The sequence below is a fragment of the Octodon degus genome, unplaced genomic scaffold, assembly GCF_000260255.1.
Source record: "Octodon degus isolate 3935 unplaced genomic scaffold, OctDeg1.0 scaffold00088, whole genome shotgun sequence".
NCBI classification, from domain to species: Eukaryota; Metazoa; Chordata; class Mammalia; order Rodentia; family Octodontidae; genus Octodon; species Octodon degus.
Genome location: NW_004524664.1, coordinates 6,837,316 through 6,855,848, shown reverse-complemented (window position 1 = coordinate 6,855,848; position 18,533 = coordinate 6,837,316). Strand labels below are relative to the sequence as shown.

The 18,533-nt window shown below is 38.9% G+C and overlaps 1 protein-coding gene across 1 annotated transcript in view; it reads left to right on the top strand.

Moving 5' to 3' along the window:
• Unc5d (unc-5 netrin receptor D) overlaps positions 1 to 18,533 on the top strand; it is a 260,172-nt gene that overhangs the window by 151,460 nt on the left and 90,179 nt on the right. Inside the window, exons 4-6 of the mRNA XM_023722024.1 lie at positions 2,073 to 2,253; positions 3,114 to 3,281; positions 5,043 to 5,207. Coding sequence (XP_023577792.1) covers positions 2,073 to 2,253; positions 3,114 to 3,281; positions 5,043 to 5,207 — 514 coding nt within the window. The remainder of the gene's footprint in view (positions 1 to 2,072; positions 2,254 to 3,113; positions 3,282 to 5,042; positions 5,208 to 18,533) is intronic.

Here is an 18,533-nt window from a genome sequence, read left to right as displayed (position 1 = left end):
TATTCTTCAATGCAAATGTCTCTGTCTTAATATTTAGATCTTAGATGCATCTCAGTTTTAATTTAATTCATGGTGTGGGATATGCATATGCAACTGCCTTTTGCATGTGGAAAGGCAGTTTTCCCAGCAGCAATTATTAAAGAGGCTTTCCTTCTTCCAGTGAAGTTCATTAGCCCTAATGGAGAAGAGGTTTATCTAGAGTCACGGTTATAGTGAACTTAGACAATGGTGATCTGGATCCAAAGCAAAGCCAGCATAAGGCATCTAAGAATCAGAGAAACAGAGGAAGTGCCAGCAACAGGAACTCACCCAACCAGGTCACACCTTGAGTCCAGCCACCCACCTTTCCCAGTCACCCTCCCCACCCCCATCTAATGCACATTCAGCTAGAGTCAACAATGGGTTAACCCACTGGTGAGGACAGTGTCTCCATGAGTCAATCACCTTCCAACCCCAGACGACTTTGGGAGATTTTAGATCTAAACTGTAACACTTAGTAAGGGTAGAACATTTTGGCCCTAACCTTCTAAGGTCAATTAAGACTCAGGACATATGAGAACTTGTACTGTAACGTCATGTACCTCGGTAGTGTCCCAAATTTTCTGATCAAGAAGATTATGGGGCCAAAGAGGAAAGTGATCGATGACGTAGAGTGTGCCTAAGGAGAGTCACATGGGGAGAAGACACTCTCTCAGGCTTTCACAGAGAGCACATTGGCCAAGCAATGGCCGTGACTCATCCACATGGCTGCACTGATAAAGGTTCTATAATCTGAGGTACAGGATCTCAGGACAAATCCTGAGGGCATTTCACTGACCTTCTCAGACCAAAAAGCTACAACTCTTGTTGCATAGGTCCTGCTTTACCTTGGTCTTAACCATCCAGTAGAAAAGTATGAAGTCGAAATATAAGAAATAAAGCCATGCTGTTAAGTTGAGCTGTGGGGGACTCAGGTCAATAATTTCTGACATTGCCAGTTAAATATAAGACCCAATGCTATTATGGGCTACTGGACTCTTTTAGAATATTTTGCTGAGTTTACACACCTATAATATTCAATAACGGAACTTAGAAAAAATGGGGTATACCGATGAATGTCCATTTTGTATCTGTGTATTCAAAGAGGTTGGGATGGATATATAGTTGCATTCTCTTAATGAATAGAATGATTTGTTCTAATGGTGTTTGTAAATAGGATCACAAGTCCGCATCTTGTACAACAATTAACCACTAAGAAGAATATATGCAGTGTATTATTTGTTGAAACTGTCCTTCCGATTTGATTTGAAACTGTCTCATTGCTATCTGTTTGTCAATAAAACTTTGAAAAAAAAAAAAAGAAAGAAATCAGATGATAGCAAAACGAAGAAATAGTTTCTCTAGAATAAATTTAAGAAACAGAGGAGAGGTAGGAATGGCCTATGCTCAGCAGATGGGGAGATGGAGTCCTCCAGAAGACAGGCTGAACCCTTAGTATTTCAGGTTTCTAAGCCAGGGCCTGAATGACTGTTGAGGTATTGGAGGACAGGCACAAATGATTATCAGAGAACACAATGGTCTGAATTTATTTTAGGTCTACAATTCTCACATTATTAAACTTGTTTAAATGCAAACATACTGACATAACTTTGTCCAATAAAATGATTTCCTCCCAGAATAAAACACCAGCTTAGTATCTATATTTTGATCATTCTGAGGTCTATTTTAGACCAACTATTGAAATATCATCATCCTCACCACCATCACCATCATGTGGTGTAATGAAATAAAATGAGGTGACCTAATTACAATCACGTCTTTTCTCTTTTGCTCTGCAGTTTTAGAAAATGAGTCAAAGTTAATAGAATATCTGTGTTCTTTTCCTGCTTTCAGTTTATTAACTTGAGTTTGACTGTGATCAAACTTAACCAAAAGAAGAAAAAGTGTGGAACCCAGAAAAAGTTCAAGGCTATCATACAATGTGTTAAATATATCCATCTCCTAGACATCAGAGTTACTCACCTTCCAATGCCACAGAAATCTTTTATTTTTTTCATTTTTCTTCATTTGTAAACATTCTTTTCTTCCTGCAGGTGGAATGGCTGAAGAATGAGGAGCCCATTGATTCTGAACAAGATGAGAACATCGACACCAGGGCTGACCACAACCTGATCATCAGGCAGGCACGGCTATCCGACTCAGGGAATTACACCTGCATGGCAGCCAACATAGTGGCCAAGAGGAGAAGCCTGTCGGCCACTGTGGTGGTCTATGGTAAGCCTGGCTCCAAGGCCATGACTGAATGGGGTGGGCAGATCTCAGAGAAGCAGAAGGATGTGTATTTTACTAAGATGTTCTAGGCATGGAGCTGAAAGGATACGGAGAGTCATTCACTGCAGGGCTCTGTCCTTCCTCCATATGACAGGGAAGCAAACATCCCTATTGCTATTAAAGTGTTTGCTATTCCATCCAATCTCGGACTCCTGTGAGATAGTAGGTGACATTTCCATTCCCTTTGTGCTCTAAAAATAAGAGAAGACTTGTTCATTTCTTCCCTTTGTGTTTATATTTAAAAAGCATCAAGGTGGGCAACTTCTGATTTGCCCTTCCCCCAAATCCAACACCCACCCCCATCTTCCCAGTCCTGCCTACAGTTAGTTCCTCTGCTGGCATAATGAAATCCATCAAAAAACAAACACTGCTATTTGCTGACTATCTCAGGTATTGTATAAAAGAAATTCCCAGCTTTTTAAGTAAAGGCATCCCTTTTTTTACAACAAGAGCCCTGGGATTTATTTTCGAAGCACTTAAGGTAATAGAAATTCAAATGCTGATATTTTCTTCTTATACTGTGGATTCTCAAGTGCTTTAGTGATCTGCTGTTGAGTTCTTCCTCTTTTTCATAATTTCCCTGCAAAGCAAAGTCTCTGGGTCCTTCCTTTTGCAGAGAGCAGGTTAAGGGGTAGATAAGATGAGGCCCCTGTCGCTTCACAGCAGAGTAGCCAGTAGGGCTCCACATGATCCTTTCATCCCTGGATGCCCAACTCACAACGCCTGGCACAGTGGCTTGCACATAGTAGGCAATCAGTAAAAACCTCTCTCCTGTTTTCTCCCCTCCCACTTTTGTCTCTCAGTGAATGGAGGCTGGTCTTCCTGGACAGAGTGGTCAGCCTGCAATGTTCGCTGTGGTAGAGGATGGCAGAAACGTTCCCGGACCTGCACCAACCCAGCTCCTCTCAATGGTGGGGCGTTTTGTGAGGGAATGTCAGTGCAGAAAATAACCTGCACTTCTCTTTGTCCTGGTGAGATATACGCAGATTCCCTTTTCCCCTTCTGATCCACCACCACTATTAAGCTGGTGTGAAGCAATCAATATAACCTTCCTTTCTAAAGGCAGCCTCTTCCCAGGTCTTTGAGTCTCTGTCCAGGGTGCTGATGTTGATCTCAGTGTAGTAGCCAAAATGTGAAATGCCTGCACAATGTATTAGGGTGTAATTTTTCGGTTTTTGTTTTTTAACACTCAGATGACACTGAACAATGATTACCAATAATCCAAATGCTTTGAAGTAGTTTTTATACTAATAGTACTTGGTTGGGTTAAACCACACCATCTGTCGTTCAGTTTGTCTGCTTTATGAAATATATTTGCATAATAAATAGTAACAGGCATTAGGTGAGACATCTTCAAATACAAAAGGGCAGAAACCAAAAACTTGACCCCTTGTCAGTTGCAGCTTTTTATTTGTTTATAGTATAACTGGAAGAAACTGTACACTGTCACAGCAGTCTGTATTTTACATTTGGCCTCTGCTTGCCTTCCTTTCTGAACAGAATGAGACTTCATTTACCAAAAATGCCTCCTATCAATTCATTTGTTCATCTTTCCCTGGCTGTAACCCAATTTATACAATGAGAAATAGATGAGATGGAAGATGGCTTTCTTTATGGAAAGCATATCCTCCCACTGAGAAATAAATTGATCCTGCATCTCTCATGCACTACAGAACATTAACTCCAAGGACACTGGCCTAGAGCCTCATGTCTTCTAAAATTTCAAATTTAGTTCCCCTTAAAGCTAAGGTGAGGCTCTAACCAGAAGTATATTCTTGGAGTTTCATTTTGATTCCTATTCAATGAATATTTATTGAGTGCTTACTATGTGCCAGGTATTGCACAGGACATTTTTACACATATAATGTCATTTAACTCTGTGTTGTGAGTTGTTTTACTCTCAGGTAACAGAAGTGCTACAGTGAGGCCATATGATTTGGTGACCTCCCAGAGTTCCTCAGCTGATAGGTTGATATAACCAAGACAAGAACTCAGATATTTTGAATTCAGTTCACTAATTTTTGTATTATATTTTTCTTGGCTAATCATTTTAAAAATTGCAATATGTTAACCCACATAAGCATGGTTAGGTTATTCCTGTGAGGTAACAGGGCAATTGCCTTGAACATCTGCCCTAATCTCTAGAGTTAATCTTTAATGGAATTAAGTTCAGTTTGTTCCTTTCTACATACTGCAGCAATCCATGACCCAAGAAGTTCTATTTATGTACATCCTGGCATCTTGGGGTTTGACTGACCTGTTTTAGTTTAATACTGTCATTATATTTGCAGTTAGCTTCTTATTGTTTAGGGGCTCCTAAGGCTTTAAAATAGTTCAATTTACCCCCTATTCTAAACTGTAAACCCCCAAGGCAGTGATTAATGACCAGTGGCTTCTGATGAGAGTTTGTCAGTCTGTTTCAGATGTACTTAAGCCTGGAAGATTAGGAAAGAATAGAGGATGACATTATTAGCCAACCCAATATTACTGGTCATTCGAAAGCTTGCCTAAATTCAATAGTGGTCTCATCCTAAAAGAGCAAGAGATGTACACCACTGCTTTGCTTAGGAATGAACCCAGGCAGAGAAGACATGGTATTGTGAACTAGTATTTTTATTCCCTTGAGGTGGTTTCTTTAAAACTGATCATAAAGACATCAGTGGAGCTGGGATGTGACTCCTACCCGCTGCTTGAATCCCTCTCATGGTGGTTTCTGTTGTTTCCCTTTGAAGTGGATGGGAGCTGGGAAGTGTGGAGTGAGTGGTCAGTCTGCAGCCTAGAGTGCGAGCGTCTCAGGATCCGAGAGTGCACAGCGCCACCCCCAAGGAATGGGGGCAAATTCTGTGAAGGACCCAGCCAGGAATCAGAAAACTGCACAGATGGACTCTGCATTCTAGGTAATACTTCTGTGTAGCATCTTACTGTCTGTTCACAATGTGTGCATACATTTCTATTTCAAGAAATAATGCCACTACCATGAATTGGGTTAAATAAGTCACTAGAAAACCAGAAACAAAAAAGAAAAGCATAGAAAGTACACAAAAGTAATTAAATATCTTTCTAGGAAAAATGGGGTAATTCCAAGTAATTTAATCTCATCAAGTAATATTTGACTAGTATCAAACAGTCATTGAACTCTTAGGAGCTACCACTTTATATTTGGAAAAATTCTGATACTGATCACTATGGCTTATAGTCCTCCCAACAAGTTTGATATATATTTGGAAACAGGGTCTCACTATACAGTTCAGGCTGGGCTTGAGCTCCCTTTGTAGTCCAGCCCAGCTTGCTTTGTAGCCTAGAGCTAACAACAGTCCTCCTACCTCCACCTCCAGAGTGCTGGTATTACAGGCATACACTGTCATACCTGGCTAAATTTCAGTATTATAAATGATTTAATACATTTTTATAATTTAGAACTCTTTGGTAGGATGCATGTATTATACCTATACTACACAAACTTCACGGTTGGGGTACAAGATGGCCCTGAAGAGAGAGGTGGCTTTATGTGCCACTGGTCTGTCAGGAGAGGAAATGGCATGTTCATTTCTTAACTTTCAATCCTTTCCTTATTCCTGAAGTCACACAGTTCTGATTTCTAACCAACTATCTACCTGTCATAGAAAAATGAAGATCAAAGAGAGAGAGATTTTAATTTAGTTTTGTCTGTTATTTGCTTTGTGCACTTGGCCAAGTCACTTAACATTCTTAATTGTAAAAACCAAGAGCAATCATCAGTTGGGGATTTAGTCAAGTATAAACTGGATTATTGATGAAACATACCTCTGAGATGTGAATTTTTAGTGTGTAATTTTTAATGTGTAATATTATAGCCATGTCTTTAAGTGATACAGTTAGGACTATCAATTTCATAGTGAAGTTTGTCTGAATCTATCATGGCATTATGTAGGTATTCAGTCGATTGGTGTTCCAGTCATTGATGTGGACGAGCTAAGTTGTGTGGATTTTGCCTAAGTCTGTAAAGCAGGGACTGAGAACATTCATATACTCTAGAACTAGGCTGCCTTCATGAAAAACACCTGGGTTATATCCAGTGAAAGTACTGTAGTTCATTAGGCTAGGATCTCTTCAGGAATGTGAGCCACTTTGTATTGGAGAAGATAACAACATAGATGAAAGAGCTCTATAGGTTTTATTTGTGTGTGTGTGTGTGTGTGTGTGTGTGTGTGTGTGTGTATTTATATGACTGTATTCTCTCAAAAAAAGCACATGCTAATGTCTGCCTTTTCAGAATAAATTGGAGTGGTGAATACATCATTGAAAATGGTTAATACATTGAAACAATCACCTAACTAGGCAGCCATGGTCCCCTTTTTTGCTACTGTAAGTACTAAGAACTCTGCTTGTGTCAGACCCAGTCCAAGGGCTTGTGATGGAAGTCAACACAGTCATCAGTTTCAGTGGTGAAATGAATGTGTGCTCCAATAAATATATCGCAGCCATTTGCCATTTCAAAATGACTTCCTCCTTCCTAAATGAAACAGAAGGCAAACTCAATAGCAAGACATTTAAGAAAATGGGTTCTGACAACTTTTGAATACCACTAGATACTTTATGAAACATACCTCTGAGATGTGAATTCTTTTTTTTTATGTTATGGCCATGTCTTTAAGTGATACAGTTAGGACTGTCAATTTTATATGTCATAAAGAAGGATGGCAATATAACTATTTGACTACAGGTTGAATTTTAGATAATCATAGTAATAAACATAGCTATCTACCATACACTGCACTTGAGGAAAATCTATGGATATCAGCCTTCATCCTGAATTGACTAAAAGCCTGAGAGAAGTCTGAAGACATATGATGGCGAGCTCTAAGTGTAAGAAAGAGCAGCTATCAAGTTTGTGAATATCATTGTTTCCTACTTATGACATATACATACTCATCAATAGGGCAAAAAGTTAGCCTAGGACTGAAAAGAATTAACAACACTGAAAGTATTGGCAAGTGTGGATCTCACTTAAAAATCTGAGATCACATACTAGTCTGGCTTCCCAAAGAAAGAATCAATGGGCTACAGGGAAAGAGACACTTCAGGGAGAGATATAGGTACTTGTGAAAAATCAGCTCCTGCAATTATGAAACTTGGCAAGTCCAAATCTGCAAAGACAGTCTCCCAGTTCAAGCCCAAGATTGACAGGTAGTCAAACCAAGAAAACCTGATATTCCAGTGTAGGTACTGTGGGCGGGATAAGCAGATAGTCCAGGTTAGAGGCTCTGAGGAGGAGGATTGTCTCTCAGGGCAGAGGGTCAGCCTCCTGCCTTACTCAGAACTTGAGCTGATAGATTGTGATCCTTTCACATTACAGAGTTTCATCTGCTTTATCAAATGCAACATTCTCAAAAAAAAAAAAAAAAAGAAAAGAAAACCTGCTAGAATATAGCATGTGACCAAATATCTAGGCATTCTGACCCAGGCAAGTTGACACATACAATTAGCTATGATAGATTCATATGCACTTGTACTCATGAAATTTAAAAGCTTAAACATTTCTTAGAGTTGCTCAGTGGCAAAGTTCAGGCAGTACTTTAAATAATTTGTTGATTTTCTGGACAAATCCTCCAATGGAAACTGACCATGTGGGGTTTTGATTACACATGAGTAATTTCCTATGTCCTCGGTATTTCCCTACAGTGCAAATAAAATAGCTGTAAATGCAGTGAGTCCGGATAGATCCAGCGTTGGATGTGAGGTCTCTGTCTGAGTTGAAAATGCTACATGTGCCTTTTGTTCTGTTCACTCTATTCACTTATTCCATTTTCTTTTCTACTTAAACATGTTTATTCTAGCATCCTTGACTTGTATAATATGTAAATTATGGTATCTGCAAATATGATCTGGTAACTTAAGAGCTACAGTGACTAAAGATTTTTGAGGGAGATGAGGCAAAGTATGTGAAATCATTGAAATGTATGAGATATAGTAGCATATCTGTGGGAAGCAGTTGTGTTATAAGAGCCCAACTCCAGGATGTATTCTGTTTTTATAGACAGAAAGAGAATACCAATGGCAACAAAAAACAAGTAACTTTTCACAATTTGAACAGGAACTACTGAGCATCCAGTTACATGTTGCCAATATTACTCTGTGTTCCTCACTGGTTCTCTGTCACAGAGCTCAAGGTAGAAATAACTACATTCTCAGGACAGAGCTCCAGCAAAAGCTGGCTTTGATTAAAATAGCACTTGGCAACAGCTTTATGGAGCAGTAGCTTTGCTGAAGGATCTAGGTCACATTACAACTTGGGAATTTCCTTCATCCTAATTGTTCTCTTTGTAACAAATATTGCCCTAAAACAATTTCCCCAGTCTCACCTTCTCTTAGAGGTTTTACAAGGACTTTGCTTGGCTCTTGGATGACCTACACTGCTTTGATTTTTTTTCTCTCCTTTTTTATCTCTCAGCAAAGCATCTGGGCTTCCTCTCTTATCCCTGATTGCTGCATTTTTTTTCAAAACAGGACAGCGCCAGCTCTGAATGATCACTTTAATATTTGGGTGTGATTGTTGCTTGGGCACTTGTGACTGGAGGACAGAACCTTAGAGTTGTGTTATCCCAGGCAGCCACACCTACATGGTCTCAACAAGAAAGAGCCTGCCCTGTGCCCAGTGCCAGGAGAATCAGAACATTTTTGCCAATAACAATGAATGTGTAAATCCAAATTGCAGGCATAAACACCCAATACCTGAAGGTGGAACATTGCTTTTTTGTAGAGGAAAGATAGTTATAGAAAATTATACCCATGATTATAAAGAAACAAATGTGAATCTATACTCTCTTATCCTGAACATCAAAGTCAGGTAGCTTGCAGAACAATATCCTACTTGCTGAGCCTAGCATTTCTATGCTCCGCAAATCACAATCCTGTCTAAATAGGAACCAAAAGCTGGAAATGGCAAGATATTTATTTTGATCTTGAGGAATAGGAGAACTTCTTCCTTTTTCTTTATTCCAGTGGAAATAAAATTTAGTGCTTTGGCTTGAGAAGATGAAATGGATCTGCTTCAGAAGGGATTAGTGACTAGATGTGTAAAGTTACTAAAGCCAGAAAAATGCCACAGATGCCTAAAAGAGAGAGGGGAAATCTTCAAGGCTGAGCCCCCTGAGAGCTAATCTGTCCTTCTTGTCAAGATACAGTGTAGGTCAGGTCAACATTGGCAGTTCAGAAAATGAAACATCAGTTAAATGGTGGTTTGTTTTCATTTCTGATGGCTATATGATAAGAAAAGTTTAAATTGACACTTTGGAAATCATATCAAGACTAAAGACACCTGTACAACAGCAGGTTCTAATAAATATTCCCCAGCTCCAGCTAACAATATAACCACCTTGTCTATTGAAGGATCTACTTAAATGACCTAGGAAGCCCCTGAAAAGGTGAACCTGTAATCACATGAAAATAATGTTGCTTGCTTAAGTCCTTTTCTTGTATTTCCTAGGGTATTATATATAAGGGCAATTTTATACTGCAGATAGCTCAGTGCATCTGAAACGACTCTTCTACTGTGTTTTCTAGTGGTTTGCATATAAGATTAAAATAGATGATTGTCTTTTACCAAAAGAAAATTCAACAGTTCCACTCTTCGGACAAAGACTTGAGAAGCATATTTGACTTCTACAACTTTTTATTGAATAAGTTCATATATCAGAAACATCTACACAAATTCTACATAGTAAAGAAATGAGGTCCAGTAGAAAACTCAGCAGACTAAGAGCCTATTTAGGCAAGCTGAGGGACTGGGGTTACATCCCAGGTACAGCATTCTGTGCTGGCCCTGTCCCTGGGCACATTGAGCCATTGAACGAGTCTAGGAGTGGTGGTGCATGCCCTATAATCTCAGCGGTGGAGAGGCTGAAAACAGGAGGATCACTACAAGTCTGAGCTGTGTAGTGAAACCCTGTACAAAATACATATTAAAAAAAAGCAAGACAGAGTGAGAGAGAAATAGGGGGAGGAAATGATGTCAGAAAGGTGACATCATAACAAGGTTCCTTTCTGTGCTATCAGGAAGTATCCTATCACTTGCTAATTCTCTCAAGTTGTTTTATTAGTAAAAACACCTTTCTACCATTTATAGTACATAGTGCTCCTTTCAATGTAATGTTTTTCCTTAGAAATACACAATAGCTTGCTTTTCTGCATAACAAACAATTGATTAATTCAGAACTGCCATAGTGCCTCCCGCATAACAAATGTGGATACAACACTGCAGACCCATAGGAGCAATGAGGATGTAGCTCGGCCACATATGGAGTCATTAGCTGCTTAGCAACAATCTCTCCCCCATGTCCCAATAAACACTCTCCTATTATGGGACTCCACAAGAAGACCACTGAGTAGCGGGCTTTAGTGACAGAGTGGAGTGGCTCAAGTGTTCCTTGTACTTAATTTAAAAAGAGTATCTCAATACACATGAGTCTTAATGAACACATTCTTTTAAATTCTATGAATCTGTAGCTGGGTTTTTTTTTTTGTTGTTGTTGTTGTTGTTGTTGTTGTTTCTTCCTCAAGGCAAGGCTTGCACTGGGTGTCATGTCATAGGTGGAACTGAACATAAAGAAGATAAAGAATAAACCACAAAAAAAAAAAAGAATAAACCACAAAAATGCAGTACCATAAAATTTCTCCCCTTTGTAATCCACCCATTGTATACTTTACACTCTCCTTCTGTCACTGTACTCTTTATTTTTTCATTGGTCTCTGCTACAAGTACATAGGCACAACAGTAACCTAGGTGATAACTGATTGCTTGGATGATAGAAATCAAGGTGATTATTATGCCTGTCTGTCTTCAAGTCTCTCTATCTCTCACTATGTCCCTCCCTTCCTTATTCCCTCCCTCCCTCATTCTCCTCTTCTGTCCACTTTTTCTACTTATGCCCACCTCCACAATATTTTTCAGTATATTTCTTTTCCCTTGCTTAGGTTGTTTTGGTAAAATTAGACAGGAAATGCTGTGTTTTACTTTTGCGACAGCCTCTGGAATGTTGTCTTATTTCTGCAGACACAGAGAGTGGGGTATTCAGGTTCCCCTGATTCATTAGAAGAATATGTATTCTAACGACCTTGACAGAAATTAGTTTTATAAAGCAAATCCTAATCTGTCAACTTAAATTTAAAAATCCCTTCTTATGATGGGAAGAGTGGCAAACCTGAAAATACACACATTGCTTACTGGACTGTGCAGCAACCTATAGACCACAGGATTATTTTGTTTTGCTAACTACTTTGGAATAATTACATGTCTAGGGTTTCTGAATGCTTTTAATTCCACTTATTTCTCATTTGGAAATACCCAAATTTAGCAGGGTTTTTTGTTTTTTGTTTTTTGTTTTTTGTGTTGTTGTTTTTTTTTTTTTATTTTAGGGAAGGGTCTGCAGTGTGTTCAAGGTCTCACTATTAGATCAGACTCGTAGTGATCTGCATGTTTACACCCTCCCAAGAGCTTGGATTACAGATGCATGCCACCATGCCCAGTCTCAATAGCTGTCTCAGTGGAACCCTGGCCCCTGTGCCTGCTTGCAGGTGCTTTAATCCACTGAGCGATTTGGCCAATCTGGTATTTCTCAACAGCAATACATTTGGTCTCACAAACTACTAGGTCTTTTCTATGCCAGAAATTTCTACCATATAAAACATTAGTTCTCTGAATTAATATTCTATATTGCAATGTAATTAGTTGAGGATTAAACAGTGCAATAATTTGGATAAGAGATATTAATCTAGTCTAGAGAAATATCTAATGTCTGAGATCCTAGAGTAACTGGGCTAAAAATGAAATGGCAAGAACTCAATCAGTGAAGTGATTTAAAGCTAAGTAATCTAGTCTTGTAAAAAAAAAAAAATCAGTGACCTCTGGGGTGTGCTGAAGAACATGAATTAATAGAGATAGAAGAAAGCTCTCTATTTGATTCCACCTTTTCTTCTTAAGTTACACATTAAATATGGATGCTTCCTCAAGATCATCAAGAAAGGTGATAAATAAAGTGAACAGATCGCCATCATCAATGGACATCATCATTAGTTCCATTTACCCCAGTCTTCCTCTTTCTCCTCAATGGGTGCATCTAATAGGAAAATAACTGACTTTGCTTATGTTTATTTATATAGGTCAATGGTAGTATTTGATGGAATGGAAAATTGCTATGATTAGTTAGGCAGATATCATGAGCTAGGGACAAAAAAGAGCTCTAAATTACTAGTTGCAAGGTCTAGGTCCAAGTTCAGGTGTTTCTCTTAATGAGCATGTGGGACTTGGACAAATCTCAGGATACTAAACCTAGTGTCCGAATCTTTAAAATGAGGAAGATGAGAATTATCTCTAAGTTTCATCACAGTTTAAAAACTTGAACTCACTCTATTTTGTAGGTCTTTTATGTAGTATTAACGTGCATATACTGACACAAAATAAGTATGTTCAATATATACAATATAAAGGTAATGCCACTGATAGGTCAGGGTTTTTAGCCTATGTTTTGAGTCTATTCTAATTCATTAATTCCTAAGACTAACTGTTGGCATAATAGTTATATAGAGTAGAGGGAGTAACTTTATTATATGAAGAAAATTATTTAAATCTACAAGAGATCCCAGAAGTCTAACATGCCAAGAGATGTACCTTTTGGAAAGTGATAGGATTGAAAGCGTGCTCTATTCATTAGTGGCTTGCTCTCTGGCTAGGTCCATGGTGAAATGTGCTGTTAAGAGGTGCAGATGAATTACAAGAGGTGGATCCCTGGGAGGAGTGCCCTTGGAGACGCTCTCCCCATACCATCTTCTCCTGTCCTCTCTGTCTCCTCTCTGCCATGAGGCGAGCACCTGCTTTTTGCCAGCCCCTTACACCATGCTGTTTATGTCGTAGACCCACAAGGACTGAATCTTCAAAAACCCTGAGCTAGATTAAGCTTCTCCTTCTTTAAATTGAGATGTCTGGACTGGGGAGATAGCTCAGTGGTCTAAGCACCTACCTGGCAAGCACAAGGACCTGAGTTCAATCCTCTATACTGCATGATGTGGGCATGATGTTATATGCTGTAATCCCAGCACTAGGGAGGCTGAGACAGGAGGATCGCTATGAGTCTGAACTGCATAGCAAGACCCTGTAACAAATAGATAAATATAAATAAATAAATAAATAAAATGAGGATGTCCACTTCTTCTAGTACACCCTAAGATGATGAAAGCACCTGGACAGCCTCACTTAAGAACTGACTTATCAAATGTGTTTCTTCAGCATTTTCCTACAAACCATTCATTGAGAAGCCACAGTGAAGGCAATTCTTAAGGAATTCATTGAAGGAAAACAGGAAAGTTATTAAGTTGCTTTGTACTACTTGTAATAGAAATGAAATACAAAGCTAGAAGCAATGATCCATTGAACAAAATTCACAGACTACCAGCTGTATTCCATGTATTTTTCTAGGTACTGGGAACAAGAAAAAAAGGCAGACAAAATTTATGTAGAAGTAGCATGATCTGAATGGTAGGCCCAGCAGGAGGACTGAAGAAGCTAAGCGACCAAGTATCTTCAGCCCAAACTCTCCCTTTCCATGTGTTTTGTGAAAGTTTTCATAGCCAGTGCATATGCCTGTGAATGCTTTCTTACCAATCAGTAAAGAGCCGTTTTGGCGACCCGCATCCCCTCTATACAGACCTCCGGTGGTCCAGCAGCTACAGGACCACCCTGCATTCAGCAGGAAGCCACCGTGACCCCACTGCCAAGGCAAGCTCTTAGGGAGGACTCATTTTGCCAACTATATTGAGGTAGACTTGAGAGCTAAAAAATTGTACATAGTATGTTATACAACCTGAGAATTTGATATTTGTGTACTTGTGAAATAATTAGCAGGCATCTCCTCACATATCTTTCTGGTTTTTAACTATAGAAAGAGTAAATGTTTACTACATATTATCATTAACGGTGGTCAATTATCATACACTAGATCTCCAGAATGACTTTACATACTTGGCTGAAACTACTAACATCTCCTCACACCTCCTACCCTAAGCCCAACAACAATACCAACAATACCAATTCTGCTGTCTCTGTGTTTTTGGCATTGTTAGATTCTATACATAAGTGAGATTAGATGATGTTTGTATTTCTGCATCTGCCTTATTTCACCTGGCATGTTCCTTCAGGTTTTATGCTCTACCATAAAGTCAGGATTTTCCTTTTTGGAAAAGCTGAATACTTCATCATATTTGTACACCTGCACACAAACATTTTTCTCCAGTCATCCATGCATCTACATTTAGGTTGTTTCCATATCTTTAATACTGTGAATAATGCTGAACAGAATACTATTTTAAAATAATTAAAAATATCTTGAGTCTATATAACTTATGACTTAAAATAAGTGATCACCATGACAACAATAAGTGCTTCCCTCAAGCTTGATTTAGGGTCTTTGAATATTTTTGTTCAGTTTTGAATATGCACATATTTCTAGTACAGATGAAAGCTAGAGAATCAAAGCAAAAAATATCATAAGATAGGAAAAGAATTTAATATATATCTTCACTTTGAACAGAGTTAAAAACATTTTATTTTATCACTTTGAGGCCAGTTCCTAAGAAATTCTTGTGACCCATGTTTAAAGCTATTTGCAGCCAGTAGCTTAATAATGTATTTTATTCTGTGCATCACAGCATCGCCTGATATGGACCCACATATAAATGGGTCCATTTGTATCTCTTTGCCTGGCTCATTTTACCAAACACACTGAATAGCAGGTCCATCTACGCCATGGCAAGTGACAGCACTTTGTGGCTGAAGAGCACTCCTTTGTGCACAGGTGACATGGAGTGGTGCTTACCAGCAGCTGGAGAAGCAGGAAGCAGGGGGTGGGGAGAGTGTGGCAACAAGTACCGTGTGCCTGTGAGCAAAGAGAACAGCTTTCTGGTGCTGTTTTGCACAGCAGTGGGCAATCGCTACGTATGTTACAGTACATATTTCAAAAGAGCAAGAAGAGAATTTTGCACACTTTCTCCACAAAGAAATCATATGTGTCTAAAGCAGTAGACATACTAATTCCCCTGATTTGTTCACTACAGTTTTTGTACTTATATTAGAACATCACCTTTTTACCAAATTCTTACAATTATGTCAAAAGTAAAAATTGAAAACATGTTGATAAGGCATTTAGAAATTTAAACAGTTTAGTTTAAAAAGAAAATATCCAAATATAACTTGTGAGAATAGTTATGATAAAGATATTTGTATGAAATTCAGAATTTGACATAAAAGAGGGAAAGGTTACATCTCCTAAATACATACTCATCATATGCATTGGCTCAGGGACATTTCTAGAAGGTCACTGTCAACAAAAATGATGTCCATGAGCCATCTGTTGAGATACCCTTCGACTTCACCTAAATAACATGACAGAATCTTGAACCTTTCTTTGGGAGAAGATGTCACTGAATTATTTCTCATTTGCTAATAGGCACATGATTTCGCAGAGTATTTTTGCTATTCAGTGCTAGAACTCCAGTAAAAACCCTGACTTCTCTGAGGAAGCCAGTCGTTCCTCTAACAGACACCAACTGCACAGCCCAAGAGGCACCCCTCATAGTCTCCATCTCTGTTTTCCAAGGAGATGTTTAGAACACATTGCAGAGACCTTGTGAAGCCTATACACACTGAGAAACTTGGAGTTGCTGAGTAGGAGTTAGGAAGCAAGAATGTAACCAGTTTTGGGACTGGGGAGATAGCTCAGTGGCATAAGTGCCTACCTCCTGCCTGGCAAGCACAAAGTCCTAAGTTCGATCCCCAATCAAAAAAAAAAAAAAAATTAACCAGTCTATAAAGCCCAAAACATACCTAATTAATCAATAATCTCAACCTCTTTTCTACCTATCAGCCAATAACCAAACAAGTAGCTTTGAATTTCATTTTTTCTCCCTACTTTTGTTGCTATGACCCTGTGGTTATAGTATCATATGCACTAATAACTTAAAAATGATTTATATCTTAGGAAACCATAAGTGACAGTCCTTACAAAAGTATAAACTACAGCTAGGCATGGAGACAGATCCCAGGAATCCCAACACTGAGGAGGATTATCTGGAGTTCAAGGTCAGCCTAGGCTGCATAGTGAGTTCAGTGGCAGCCCAAACTACATAGTGAGACCCTGTTTTAACACCCCTCCAAAACACCAGCATAAAATATGGCAAAGAGACATTTATATATAAATTGAGTTTTGGAAGTTTTACTCCTTGTGTTTTAGCAGTTGTAAGTAGGACAAACTGTCTAGAGAGGGGAGCTATCCATGTAAATGGAATAATCACCAAAGATTTCATGAGGAAATCAGAGAGTGATCCGTTCCTTGGCAAAAGATATCTACATGGGCTGTAGGAGGAGGGCATCCTAGGGAAGAGCCAGCACATGGACATGAGCTTTCAGGTGAGAGCGTGGAGTTCATAGATTTATCACATGTGTGGCTTTGGGGAGACATTCAGATGCAGTGTGGTGAGACCAGTTAACAGAAGGACAGGAGGGTAGGCAGAATAGCTGGTCCTGACTTGGAGACAGTGTGCAATCATAGGAGAATCTTGCATGATGATGCTAGAGAATTATTGCACCAATTAAAGAAAAATAGAATAGGGAGAAAAAGAGATTAAGTGTTCAAATAATCTAGAAGGTACAATAGTTAATACATAGTTTAAAGAGGTTAAAAAGTTTCCGAAACATGATCTCTAAAGAAGGAAATAATAAAAGTTATCTTTGGGACTAAATGGTGGGTCTAACAAAGTAAAAGAATGATGCACGTTATCTATAAGAACATATTTGAATTGTTCCCTGGGAAGAGAACTGCTGTCTTGGCAGATAGTCAGTGGCCCTATGACTGAAGTAACACATGGTGCAAATTGTAGCACAAAACGTATCAGTACTGTGTTCAAATCATCACAACCAGCAGCATTTGAGGAGCTGTCCCTGGTACTCCCGCAGGCTGGACACTGAGCCCACCTTCTCCCTGGGACCTGCCTATGGGGTCCTCAGGATGTGGGCTGCACTCAGCTGGTAACAGCTGTCCCCTAGCGGAGAGAGGCTGAATGGAGGTGGGTTGGTAGGGATGCAGTTTTAAATAGCTCCTGGGAACAGTGGATACCATGGAAATGATTTAGGAGTGTTGACAGAGAAAAAGAAACCAGAAAAATTTAAGAAAATAAAAATGAATGAATCACCACCAAAGAAGAAAGGTAGATGGTGTTCTCCCTCTCCTTCACACATTCCCTCCTTTATAAGCATACACATATATATGTGCACATTGCCACACACAGGCTGAGGCAGAGGAATACTGGCATTGCAGTGGTAAATAACAAAAGCAAGCTTGGGAACAATATATAAAAGATAATTGCATGTGTTATTAAGAAAGACAAATAACTGGCACTGTCACGTGGTTTCATGTTAATATATCTATCAGAATATACATGTATATTTAATTGTATATATATAATCTATCTATATTTATATGAAAATATTAGAAAAAACTAGATGTATGTTTGGCTAAATATTACCAAGCATTGTCTGTTGATGGCAATCTATAGGGTTGGGTTTTTTTCTTTCTCTCTTACTTGTCTATACATTTTTATTTTGGAAGGAATAACTGCTCAGTAGTTCCATAAATATTAAAAATGATTTATAAGAAAACATGACAATTTCAAACACTACTGAAAACCACATTTGATTCTTTAACTTGTAGTTACCCAAAGTCTATACAACCAATTTACAATTACTTATCAATTTTTCTTCGCCCTGAAGGCACCTCTCAATATATAATGTAAAACTGCCCCTCAGCTGTGATGGGCTCTAAATTGCAACATTTCTCTGCCAACAAGATAGAAAAGGGACTCTCCTGGGTCTGCCTGTGAATCTAGATATCCCAAGAGCCATTGGAGAGGTAGAGACCATGGTGGACCACACAGAGTCCCAGATGTGTTGCCACCGAGTGGCCATAATCACAAAAACTCAAGCCCCAATTAATCAGCATCTCCTGGAGCAGGGCCCAGGCAAAGGCATTTATTTTAGACATTCCCCACCCAGGTAATGCTGATGGGTCATCAACATTAAGAAGCACAACCCTAATGAATTAATTTCCTAAAGCGTCATTTGAATATGGCCTTTGAAAAGAGGGAAAATTAAAGTGGAGAGGAATTGGTTGACCAAGGCCAAGCCATTGCATGGCCCTGAG